The sequence below is a fragment of the Condylura cristata genome, unplaced genomic scaffold, assembly GCF_000260355.1.
Source record: "Condylura cristata isolate star-nosed mole 26May11 unplaced genomic scaffold, ConCri1.0 scaffold00001, whole genome shotgun sequence".
NCBI classification, from domain to species: Eukaryota; Metazoa; Chordata; class Mammalia; order Eulipotyphla; family Talpidae; genus Condylura; species Condylura cristata.
Window position 1 is genome coordinate 25,526,671 of NW_004567102.1, and position 13,707 is coordinate 25,540,377.

The 13,707-nt window shown below is 33.0% G+C and overlaps 1 protein-coding gene across 3 annotated transcripts in view; it reads left to right on the forward strand.

Annotated features, from left to right (window-relative positions):
- The window catches only part of ADGRB3 (adhesion G protein-coupled receptor B3), a 650,534-nt gene that overhangs the window by 363,951 nt on the left and 272,876 nt on the right, over positions 1-13,707 (forward strand). For all 3 annotated transcript variants that reach the window (XM_004673604.2, XM_004673605.2, XM_012721768.1), the window contains one exon: positions 5,304-5,406. In XM_004673604.2, the coding sequence (XP_004673661.1) occupies positions 5,304-5,406 (103 nt within the window). The remainder of the gene's footprint in view (positions 1-5,303; positions 5,407-13,707) is intronic.

Consider the following 13,707-nt stretch of genomic DNA (forward strand, 5'->3'; position numbering starts at 1 on the left):
CCCCCCCCCAAGTAAATAATTCTTTTTTAAAATTTTTTTCTGTGATTTCCTATTCTATTAGTTTTGATTTAATCTATATTTTTCTCTTACATCTGATAGATGGGTGTTTAATTTATTCTTTTTTTAATTCCCTGGGGTATAAACTTAGTATTAATTTGAGATAGTTACTTGTTTTAAATATAGGCATTTACCCCTTTATACTCCTGTCTTAATAGAAGTGTTAAGGCCATAGGATGGGATGCTTTTGGTGCATCCCTGAGGTTTTTATATGTTATATTTTCATCTTAATTTGTGTCAGGATACTTACTAATTTTCCATTCTTTGACCAGTTGATTATTCAATAATGTTTTATTTAATTTCCACATACTTATAAATTTTCCAGGTCTCCTTTTGTTATTGATTTCTAATTTCATTTTGCTATGCTCAAAGAAGATACTTGGTATGTTTTGATCTTAAATTTGTTGAGACCTCTTTTGTGGCCTAACCTGAGACCTGTCATCAAGAGTGATCTTTCTATATCTGAGAAGAATGTATATTCTGCTGGAGTTGAATATAGAATTTTTTTTTAAAGATTTATTTATTTGTACATACAGAACTGGGGTACAGGCCAGAGGCTCAGGGGCAGTGAGAGGCTTCACCAGAGACAGAGTGGGGAGCAGAACAGTTAGATCGATGAAGTACACTGCTGAGGGGAGCAGCAGGCAGGTCAGGAGAGGTCTGCCACGCCATGTGGTCACCTCTGGGGCAGGCGGGGATCAAACTCATGTGGAAGTGACTTTAGCTTCTCAGTGCAGTGCTTTAACCCGCTGTGCCACCAGGGAGGGCCGAATATAGAATTTTCTATATTTGTATTGTCCAATTGTTGTTCAGTTCTTATGTTTCATTATTGATCTTCTGTCTGGGAGATCTACCCACTACTAATGTGAGATGATGCTAAAGTACTAAAACCTCCTTTAATTATTGCTGCTATATTCCCAAAAATATTGTCAGTGTTTGATTCATAAATATGGATGCCCTGCAGTGGGATATTTATCTGTTCTTAATCATTATATCTTTCTGGTATCTTGACCCCCTTCATCATTGTATAATGTCTTTCATTATCTCTTGTAAGTTTTAACCTAAAACTATTGCCTGATATAAAGCACAGTCATCCCTGATCTCTTAGATTACCATTTATTCTTCCCACCTTTCACATCCAGCCTATGTATGTCTTTGTATGTACCTAAAGTGAGTCTCACAGCAAATGCATCATATTTGATAAGCACATTTTAAATCTCTTTAAAAGTGGTTCATGTACCCTAATCACTTTAAGAATTTATCAAGTTTGTGAAGAATAATTTGGCTTTCCTTTGACTAAATAACTATGTGTTTTAAAATGTTGTAGATACTAGCAAAAAATTTTGAAGACAGGAAAGGAGTTTATTGCTTTAGTCATAAAATCCATTTAGCTGTAAGATCTGCTTTCCAAGCAGTGAATATAAATATGTACCCAGCCAGGAAGTATTAACAGATCACAAAACCTGACATGGCACATAAGGAGCCAGCTATTCACTTATGCAAATAAGAGTAAATTGACAGAATAAATTAAAGATAATTTTGTATACTATACAATTTTTAAAAGAGACCCATTGCATAAAGCAAATTTGCTTACTTTTCCTTCATTAGCATTTAATACCTTGATATTGACATTACATTTTAAATCATTTTGGTATGTTAATTCTGTTATTTTTGTTTAGTCTTTAATAAGATTAAAACTTCAAGAAGACACTGAAACTTTAAGAAGACATTGAAAACTAAAACATTCTAAGCATAATACAAATAAAAAGATATAGAGCTAGATCACAGGTCTTGGCTTCATTGAACTTACAATCTTGTAGAAGAGACACATGTAGAATTACTTGATGCTTCTATAGAGACAAGTACATGTTAGCATCAGTTCAGAGGTGGTAGTTATATACATTTGATAAGGAAATTCATCTATATATTAAAATATATCCCGTTGCAGCTGTGTTTTAAATGACACAAACACACACTTTTCGAAAGTGATGAAGCTGGCTCCATCATCTAAGAATCCTCTCCACCAGCCAGCTGAACAGCTGCATTGCCTGATTAACATTTCCCAAGATACTAACATATCTCACCTATTTTGCTTTCCATAGCCAGGTCACCCAGGGCCTAAATCCCAGTCATATGCTCAACCATTCAACGGAAACTTCATAAACATCTTGAAAAAATTACATATTCCTACTTGGGAACACCCACATCTGTAACTTCCTATAAATTCCTACTGTGTAACTTTAATATAAAATATTTGTATATGATCAAAATACTGAAAGTAGAGAAATGGGATCATAAAAAGAACTAGAATAAAGGGACAGATTGAATTTGGATGAAGTATAAACATTTCTGTTTCCAGCAACCAAACCAGACTTAAACACATTAAGGATAATCTGAAAAAGGAACTTGTATCTTTGTGCTCAGGAATGATCTTAGGGAGAAACCTCCATAGATTTTTTTTTTTTTTTTTTTTTTTTTGGTGTTGACAGAGGAAAATCTCCCCACATATAAGTCTTATGTGCCTTGTCATTCTGTCATGTCTGCTAACATAGGTAATCGAGTCACTATATAGTTAGCCACTCAGTATTGCCACTCTTTATCTGTTCTTATTTGACTCCCTAAGCACTTTTGTCCACTTACAAAAGGTGAAGAATAAATTTGCAAAGGGCTTGCAAATTTAGAGGTTACTTTTATCCTACTGAATGCAGTTTACTTTCAATTGACTTACTTAGCATTAAATGAATTAAGGGATACTTAACCTTCTCTCTCTGTTTGCAGCTACCCTCCCCCTATTAGGCTGGATACCATAAAGATTCCTTAGTGTCTAAGAATTTACTTGATATTACTAAATAAAGGAAAGGTGGGTTACATTGTTATCACATTCAAAATATGTTTATAGTACCTCTGCTAATAAATATAATAAATTTTCCAACTATAGTATAGCTTAATGTTATTTCCTGGTGAAGCTTTTGGCAAAGACCATCTCATTAGAGAAAACATTATGATAAAACTCTAAAGTTTTTTCATTATTCTATAGTATTATAATTCAGTGACCTTAATGGTATAGCTATTTGAGGAAACAGTATGGTTGTAATACAAAATTTAACATGCTTTTACCACATGGCCAACCAACACTTCTTTGTATTTATCCAAAATATGTGAATATATATGTCCTGTATGTGAATTATATATAAGATATAAATAGGACTAGTGAATATTAATAAAAGCTAAGAGCCAGAAACAACCAAAGAATTGCATACTTAACTGATTAATAGACCCCCAAGTAGTAGTATATCCATATTGTAGGATATTAATAAACTATAAAGAGAACAAAAAAGATGAGTCTCAACAATTACACTATATGAATTAAATAAAGCACAAAATATAGGCACTGCACACTATTAAAATAAAATCCTAAAGAAGGCATGATTATGGTGAGAAAATGTCCATGGGTGTGCAAATTGGCTTTGAGGAACTGTTAAGGGAGAGTAATAAGTTGTCTCTCTTGATTGGTGACACTTATATGATAGTGTCCAGTTACCAAGAGCATGAGTTTATCTTGTTTGATTATTGGTTCATCAACATGGATAGAGCATGAAAGGATAACTCTAAGTGAATAAGTCAGAAGGAAATGATAAACTCTAGCTAGATGGTATCACTAATACGTGGAATATAAAGTCACTAAATGAATAAATACAGACAAACTGAAACTAATCATGATAGCTGACAACAGAGCTGAAGCACCAAGTGGGGAAAAGGGAGGATAGGCAAGAACAAAGAGAGAAAGGAGCACAAAAGTCTGTAGTGGTGGAATATGGGTGAGTTTGTGGTGGGTGCTCTATGGTGGTAATACCTTATGGGGTGCCCGAATAGGACCTTCATTCATTAAAATTAAATTCTTAAGGGCCCTGCCTTGTAGTGAAGCAGGTTAAAGCACAACACTAAAAAGCCAAAGCCACTTCATCATGAGTTTGATCCCCACCCTAGAGGTGACCCACATGGCACAGCAGACCTCTCTTGACACTCCTGCTGCTCCCCTCAGCAGTGTACTTTGTCAGTGAGCCTGTTCTACTTCCCACTCTGTGTCTGGTGAAAACTCTCACTGCCTCTGCACCTCTGGCCTGTACCCCAGTTCTGTATGGGTAAATAAATCCTTAAAAATATAAATAAATTCTTAAAAATGTTACCAAGAGTATTAAATTGCACACTTAAAATTGTTGTATTTTACTATCTGTAAATTATAACTTAAAATTAACAAAATAGGAAAAAGGATGTTAAGTGACTTTGTCATGTAATACCTGTTACTAATATAGTTATACCTTTTACAGATACATTTAATATTTTACTAGTGCCACAGAAGAGACATGCTCTGTGGAAGTATAGATGATATATTTCAAATAAAAACTTGTTTTCTACTTATATACTTTATTTCCTATCAATAATGAAAATATAACAGTATCATTATTCTCTAAATAATAAGTGATATATAGACTTTTGTACAGTTTGGATGATAACTTCTATGTGCAAGAAAATAATGGATCAATTTTATATGTGTATGTTTATAGACAATTTTTGGTAACTAGTAAGTATGATTATACTTAAAACCTATTTTTGAACAAACTGTACTTGGCAAGATAATTCAAAAGACAAATGTGTACCGTATATTTAGCATATTGAAATATAGACGTGGCTTGAAAATATCCATTGCTGGAAATAAAGATAGCCAGTAATTAGCACTAGCATTCTTTATATTAGACTTTTCTTATTTTATGTATGCCACATTTAAATGTCTAAATGAATTTTGAGATACTATAAAAACTGCAAGACATCACCTTACAAGAAGAATTTGTTCTATTGGAAAACAATACAGTTAGGTCCATCTTGAAACAAATTTATTATATTCATATTGAGATCACACACAACTTTGAATTCATACTTCATCTCTACAGTAAGTGAATTAGATTTAAATAATCAAAAGCTTGCACTTTTGTTTAATCGTCTTTTCTAGCACCTAAGTTGGTAGAATACAGCAATGCCTCCCACCCCCAAAATTTTCTTTGTTAACTTAGGGTTTGTTTATAACAATGGAAAAATGGATTTTTCATGATTACTACCTTGGTAGCATGTTTTAAATCTTTTTCCTTAAGAGACCTTTATTTAACATGTCATCTTGATGTGTACTGAGCGGTAGAAATTTATAATTTGTATCAATTTTTCCTCTTTTAATAATCTTTATTCTGTTTCAGAAATTATACTGTCATTAATTCAAAAATCATCGTGGTCACAATAAGGCCTGAACCTAAAACAACTGATTCATTCCTGGAGATAGAACTAGCTCACTTGGCCAATGTAAGTACCATCTTTAGCATTAAGTTACTTACAAAATTTACCTTTTATAAGAGGTTAGAAGTTATTCTTTTTTATCAATAAGACCAGAAGACATTCTCTAGAATTTTCAGATTTGCAAATAAGTTCACTATGCTAATGTATATTATATTAAACAATAAACCATATTATCCTCCACTATTGTTGAGAGACTCTCTTTACTTTTTCCAAAATCATAGTTAATTGTTTATCAGTGTACACATTGTTAATGGACTCTAAGGTAGTAAGGGAGGCCAAGATTAATAAGTGCCTATCTTATGACATGATGGGGAAGACCTCTCAAGAAAATATATAGAATAAAGATGCATGCAGAAATAGAAGTTATAAACTTTAGAAAATGGAAATAGTGAACTCAAGATAGGAGAGTGGGTCATGCTGCATGAAAAGTTGCAAAATTGAGTATCAAGAAGGCTCCTTACAACTACCCGGTTGTTACAGTGATTAAAATACAAATCACCCATTCCACCTGGCAAGAACCTTTCCTAAAGTCCACACATCTAACAGTGGAATTTGTTTTTGTCTTGCTTTTTTTTTTTTGTCTTTGTTTTAAAATGTCTACTTATCATTTAACATTCACTTTAAATATTTAAATCATGGGTAAGTATAAGTAAGGAAATTGATTCATATCAAGGTTTTCTTAATTATGCTTTCCCTGTTAAAGTGAAAGTTTTGTATGTGACATGCAAACTTTCTAATTACTTGAAAAATTTCCATACAATTGACCTTTATGTGCAAAGTTTGGAAGCACATGGTATGTTTGTCATTTTCCTAAATTCATATAGTTAATAGATGACTTAATAGGATTGTTATTCACATCCACTGAACAACAAAACCTATGCATTTCCTGCTATTTTGTGATTTCTAATTAAAAAAATAATCATCCATGTTTTAATAAGAAATGACAATTATCTTCCCTAAAACCAACCTTTTACCAGGTGTCTTAGACTTCCTAGATTGTTAATGAAAACCTTAAATTTCATCAATAACTCTTAAGCATTGCAATTAATACTTAAACCTATTATGTCATTTCTTACCTTTGCCAAATTTGTGACAATATTGTTTCTGTCTAACTTTGATAATAAATTTTATTTCTTCAGTGTCATCTTCCTCATACATTAGCAGAATTTGTGTTTATAATTGCACTCAGAACTGGGAGATTTTTTTAAATATTCCACTTGCATAAGCAACTTATTTATTTGTATGTTCAAAATTTACTCATTTGTTTACTTGAGGATTACCATAGTAATGTGTATCTAATTATAAAAGTTGAAGAAAAGAATAATAGATATTAATTTCCCAAGTAGATAACTAGAAAGGCAGTTATCAGAATGTATGCCATATTTCTTATGAAGAAAACACTTCCTAAATGCAATATTCCTAAATAAAGATAAAATCATTTATTAAGAATTTGAAGAGCATGTTAATGAAATGATATTTTTCATAGTATGAATAAAGAGTAACCTCAAAATAGTGTTGATAAAGCAGTCTCACTATTTTATTCAGTTAAGCTATTTTGAAATAAACAAATTTAACCTTTTAGTCAAACTGCTGTTTTCTGAGGGCATATTTATTTAGCAAGTTCACAAAGAGAAATCATGTACAGAAAGTTCTTTCTGTTTATTGAATTTGGAATGTAGAGTAAATGAAAAGAACTAACTTGATACTAGGATGGCAATGAGTAGCAACATAGAAGAACACTGAGATGACTATCACATCACTTAGAATTAACTCTGCCTTTCAATACTTTGGGTGAGGTAGCGAGAATGCAAAAGAATGAATGCTATATCCATTATGTATGACTCAGATTTAAAAGAAAATAGGCAAATATGTTACAGAAAATGGGAAGGAATTGAAGAAGAAAAGGAAGAGCAAGGTTTTATAATGCAATGGAAAAGAAAATGCCATTTGACTCACCCCTCACTGTACTGCCCACTGGGGCCTGTCTGCAAAGAGATCCCAGTTTACCAACCACACAGTGCAGCTCCTTGGGACCACCTGACCCCTTGCTTTTTTTCCTTTTTAAAAAAAAATCTTATCATGTGGTACACTGTACTATGAATATAGTCTTCATGTTTTACTATTTTGAATTGATGCCTATTTTATTTATACTTACAATCAATTCTTTTTTTGGTAAAATGCTTTATCTACTAAGAGAAGTAATTTATTGAGAATCTACATATCTGTTAGTAGCATTATAAAGATGTGTTCTGTATATTAATTTTATTTCCATTGATAGGATGACCAAAATATATGTGATGAAATATAATGAAATCTAACAGCTAAAATGTGACAAAAGTTATATTTTAAATGTTCATGAAAACTGAATTGACTAGACTAAGCTAAAACTACATTTTATAAACATGTCTGTTTACAAACCTATCTACCCACACACTTAACCTACCTGTCATTTATTAATCTACTATATACATATATAGAAACATATGTGTATTAAGTCATAAGTTAAAAATTGATATGGTCTATTTCAAATATCAAAGTCTAACTACTTTCACTTATTTCTTTTATCAAGTTCAAAAAAGTATGGTGACTTGCAAATTATATCGGTTTTATATACCATTTGGAAAAAAATGAAAAATGGAAATTAATAGTTATAATGATTTGGATTTTCTAATCCAAATATGTTACTTTTAAAAGCATTTTAACGAATAGTATTTAAGCGTGTTAAATATAATAAGACCCTTGGAGACTGTTAGGAACAGATAATAGAATAAGAAATCTTGAAATTCCAAATTGTATTTAGCAAAGCCAATTGTAATTTTAACCAACTAATAACTCTTGAACGATTAAGGTATTCATCTTAGTTCAGTATTTTGTCATTTCAGGACTGAGAAAAATCCATGCTGTTAATTTGTAGTCCTCAAATTGGTATTCACATAATATTCACAAAAGATGTCACAAAGATACTCACAAAAGATCTCATGGGGATTTAGCCTTGTGGGTTTTGTTCTCTTGGCAGTATTTACTGCATACTAACAAGACTGAGCTAACAAATTAAGTGGATTCTTTTATGTGTAGAGACTCAGATTCATCATGAACCGTGGTCACTGTAAATAATGGTGAAAACACAATGAATGACTGTAACAAATATACTTGTTAACATTAAATAAGCATGAGAGGCAAGGAAAAGAAATTCCACCATTCATCAGTGAGTACTGATAGTTAAGCCATTACTTGAATATCAATAGCTGATATCAACCCAAGGAATTAAAAAAATCACTTGGCAAAGCTTAAAAGAAGTCCAGTTTACACACCTGTAACTTCAAAAAGGAGTATTTATATCCCTTCACTTTTAAATTACTTTCCTACTCAAGTTTTGTCCATTTGGAAGAGATTTCTGATAGTATGCCTGTGTAAAGCTCTTAGTAATTATATGTGAGAGTCTGGAAATACTAACTGGACAAGTAGATTGATGTCTCTGCTGATGACTGAAATCAAGATGGAAATTGCTCTCTAGCTATAGTTTTTCTGGTTATTTCCTAAATTCCTCAACTTGAATAAGTATTCTTCCCACTTACATTTCAAAATAGCTTACTTTTATTCATAAGACATAATTGATATTCTTCAAAATCACTGTAGAGCATTATAATTATACTATTGCTGGAGTAAGGTCAGCAGACGTTTTCAATTGAGTCAGTAAATATTTGAGGCATAGGAGCCTACAGGGCTGTCACAGGTACTCGATGTTGCTGTTGCAGTGAGAAAGCAGAGCCATAGACTCTATATAAACAAATGGGTGTGGCTCTATTCCAATAACACTTTACTGACAAAAACATGTAGCAGACCAGATACAGCTCCTGAGCTTGTTTGTTCACTAGTCGTGGCAAACAGAACAATGCCCCCAATCTCACTCTGACAAAATGTCCACGTCTTAATTCCCAGAAACAGTAAACATATTGTGTTAAATGGAACTTCGCCTACATGATTAAGTCTAAGAACACTGAGGTGGGAAAATTACCCTGTATTATCTGGAAAGGTCTAATTTAATCGCAGGTGACATTGCAAGTAGGTAAACTTTGCCAGCTGTGGTTAGGTTCAATCTGCTGTTATTGGGTTTGAAGATGAAAGAGGAGGATCCCAAAACAAGCAATGTGGGCACCCTACAAAAGCTAGATGCAATCCCTTGCTGCCAGGAAAGAAAAGTAGACTGCTGTCTCACAACTGCAGGAAGGTGAATTATGCTAAAACCTGAATTTTGACATGGATTCATCCCTACAGCTTCCAGAAAGTAGTGCAGTCCTGCCAACACTCTGACTTTACTCTTGTGCATTTCTTGAGCAAAGATCAAGATATAGGCTATTAGGGAATATTAAGGAACTCCATGAAACAGCACCACATAAGCAGTCATAGAAAGGGCTTTCAGAACCAGCTGATGGATGTCTGACATGTATTAACATGTCATGCTCTTCAAGCAATTTAGCAAAACTTCTTCATTAGCAGCTAATAGATGATAGAGCAGTGCAAAAATTCCCTGCCAGCCACTGTGTCCACTACAAACCCCGGTAGGTTTTATTAAGATGCATTATTATACCCTCCTGAATGTAAAAGAAAAAAATTCTTAAGCTGTACACTATGTCTATATGGAATCTATTTAAGTATTGGTTTACTGAAGTTGTTTGCCATTTCAGATGGCTAGAGAGACATTACCTCTAGATACCCCATCTGTTTATTGAGACCTGCCCTAGACACTTGGGCAGTTGCTGTTGGAAATAAGGGAATCATATATGGGTAAGAAACTCTAAGACATATATATGGGGGCAATGATTTTCTTTGAAAGATACACAAGTAATTCCTGATAGTTTTCAACTTTTTACTGCTTCTCATATGCCAACCAGAAAGTACTCATTGGGAAATAATGTACGTTCAAGTCAGTGAAATATCTTAGAAATTAAAACAAGCTGTTATCAGATCCATAAAAATAGTGTTAATGTAGGCTATGGAGAAGCTGTATAGAAGTAGCTGGGTTAAATATATGCCCTCTTATGTGCTCCAATTAAAGAGCTGCCAACTCCTTGAGAAAAGCTATATAATATGGACATGACTTGCCCTGATAAGACAATTTTCTACATTTCACAGGTCAGTGATCTTTGCATCATTAATTTTAAGCCAAAGCCAACTCTTTTTCCCTCTTGATTTAACAGATTCTCAGTGTTATGCATTCCACAGAATCATTGCTAATTTATTAAAAAATTGCTAGTCTTCATATGCCTATTAAGAAAATAGCGTTGCATTTTCAACGAGGCTTTAGAGTTAAGGTTTATGTCAGTTATCTCCACGATTTGAGTATTTTAAAGTGTCGTTTAAAAATACTTTAGTAGGGGACTACAATCGAAATGGAAAAAAAGAAATGTGCAAAATTATGTAAAAATAAACTTTTGTAATAATTAAAATAAAAAAAAAGAACACTCCCTATAGAAGGGGCCAGTTTATAAAACCACTGCAATTGAAAGTATAATAATAAGTCTAAAGCAAATATTAAAAAAAAAAAAATACTGAAGTATGGGGCTCTCCCTGGTGGCACAAAAAGTTATAAAAGCACAGCACTAAGGAGCTAAAGTCACTTCAGCATGAGTTTGTTCCCGCCCCAGAGGTGACCCACATGGAGCAGCAGACCTCTCCTGACCTGCCCACTGCTCCCCTCAGCAGTGTACTTTATCAGTATGCCTGTTCTGCTCCCCACTCTTTCTCTGGGGAATCCTTTCACCACCCATGCATCTCTGGCCTGTACCCCAGTTCTGTAAGCATAAATAAATATGTCTTTAAAAAAATACTGAAGTATGGAACAGTGTTTAACCATAATTTAAGAAAATTATTAGAAAACATTCAAATTACTGTTTTGAGTTTTTGTATCCTTTTGAATGATATATTCCACTTAGGTGGTCTATTATGCTTTCAGAAACCATGAAACTATTTGTGTGTTAAGAGATATAACAAATAACATAGAAACGGTTTTCTCTCAGTGATCAGCTTTTGGTGCCCTCTCGTAGATTAGACCATGGAAATGTTTATGTCTACTAAAATATTACTCTCTTAGCATTTTTAAAAATGTATTTTTCAAGTATTATTAGAATTATAAGCAGTGTATAAGTTAGTCTTTTGTCAGTCAAGTCAGTCAGTTTGGCATTGTTCTCGAAGAATTCAGAAAATCCATTTGTGCCGTTATATAAAAACTACAATCAAATTTTAATGATAAACAAAAGGATAAATCCACATGAAACAAAATCCAAGTCATTTTTTAATGTAGCAACTTAGAAATTTAGAAAATTAAAGAAAGGAAGTGAAGTGTCAGTTTTTCCTTTATCCACATTCAAAAAGTCAAATTGCAATTTACTAGATACAACAGAAAGAAACACCTTAGGAGATCTGAATCAGATTATTGGAAAATTTGAAATCCTTTTGATGAAGTAACTGTGCTCCTTATGTCCTTAAATGTTTTGCCTCTACAGAAAAAAGGTTATTTCCATTTCAAAAGTTGAATGAAAGGGAGAAGAAAGTTAGGAGGTTTCCAGAATGTGCCATATGAACACAAAGCAGATGAAAATTTAAAGAAAACATGTAAATTAATCAAATCATTTTTGTTGTGTGTGCCTTGACTAGTGCTGCTCAGACTTTGATATGAACAAAAATTATGGGGTGAGTGAGTGGAGAGAGAGATAATTAGAATGATTATATCTGGGTTTAGTCCCAGTTTCAAAATGTATGAAACCAAAAGATCTACATTTTTTGGTTATTAATTTTTAATGACGTACTATTTTCTAATACCTTGTTAATATTTTAACAGTAAAGGATTTCTCCCTCAAGTGTGGTCACCATAGCTCTCTCACGACCAAAGTGAATCTACCTTTTTAATAAGCACTCCAAGTTGATTCTAGTACAGGTCCAGTAGAAAAACTTTGAAAACACTAAGATAACAAGAGTTTAATTAAAATAGCATATGGATTCGATTTATTTAGGACTTTAAAACACCAAAAAAAAAAAATTAGAGAAACTTGGTCATCAATCATTTTCTTGTCTTTATTCTTTTCTCTAACCAACGTTCTTCAGCTCTCTGTTCTTTAATCACATTATTAATGAAGTCCCACCAGTGTACAAAATTGCAGTTCATATGCTTCCCAATCTTCCTGCTCATTGTGACTAACATTTCATCATAATATATATTGCCAACTAACATAAAGAAAAAAAACTATTTCTTTTTTATTTTTTTTTCTTTCTCCCTTACCTCTTCACTACCGTTAAGTTTATGACTCAGGGATTTTGTTTTCTTCATTGCTGTGTCCCCAGCACCACAAGGAATGTAATAGTAGGTATTTAATAAGAGAATTTTAAAAAGATTTTATTTATTTATACATACAGAAGTGGGAGTAAAGGCCAGAGGTGCAGGGGTGGCGAGAAGATTCACCAGAGACAGAGTGGGGAGTAGAACAGGGAGATCTCAAAGTACACTGCTGAGGGGAGCAACGTGTGAGACAGGACAGATCTGCTGCACCATGAGGGTCACCTCCACAGCAGGGATGGAACACACACTGCAGCGGCCATGGCTTTGCAGTGCAGCGCTCCAAACTGCTGTGTCACCAGCAAGGGCCGGTATTTAATAAGAAGATTTTGCATGAACTAATAAAAAATGAATGGATGGACTTGTTTTAATCATCTTGTAGCTCTCTCTTCTGACTTCTGTGCATTATTAAATTCCCATTGTGAGATATATGTAACATACTCCAAAAGGGGAAATGAAAGACTTGAAAATAGTTTTGAAAGAAGAAAAGGAATTCACATAATAAATGTCATTCTAGAGTCATTATTAAGTGTGGATATAGAAAAGATGGCCAAATACTCTATTTTATAAATAACAAAACAGAAAGGTTAAGACCAAAGAGAAAGCAAGAAACAACCATAAATATACATTGACAATATGAGTGATGTAGTCTACTCTTAGCTATTTTGATTTGGTTGTTATTGTAACAGAGGACTAAAAGAAAACTGAAGACACTTTTCACCCTTGAAAGTGGTATGTAGAATCTTTTGGTAATTAGCAAATTTGGGTCATGGTGCATTTTTGGAATACTTAAAGGGAGTGAGAAAAACTATTTAATACAGTTCAACTATGTTATTTGGAGTAGAGTCAAAAAAGACAGTTTTTGTGCCAAAATTGTTTTTCGAGATTGCCATATCTTTTCCAAAGGTTTTCAAATACATGTAGTTTTTATTTTTTAAATGTCAACTAAATTGACTATTTAAAAAAATTATCTTCGT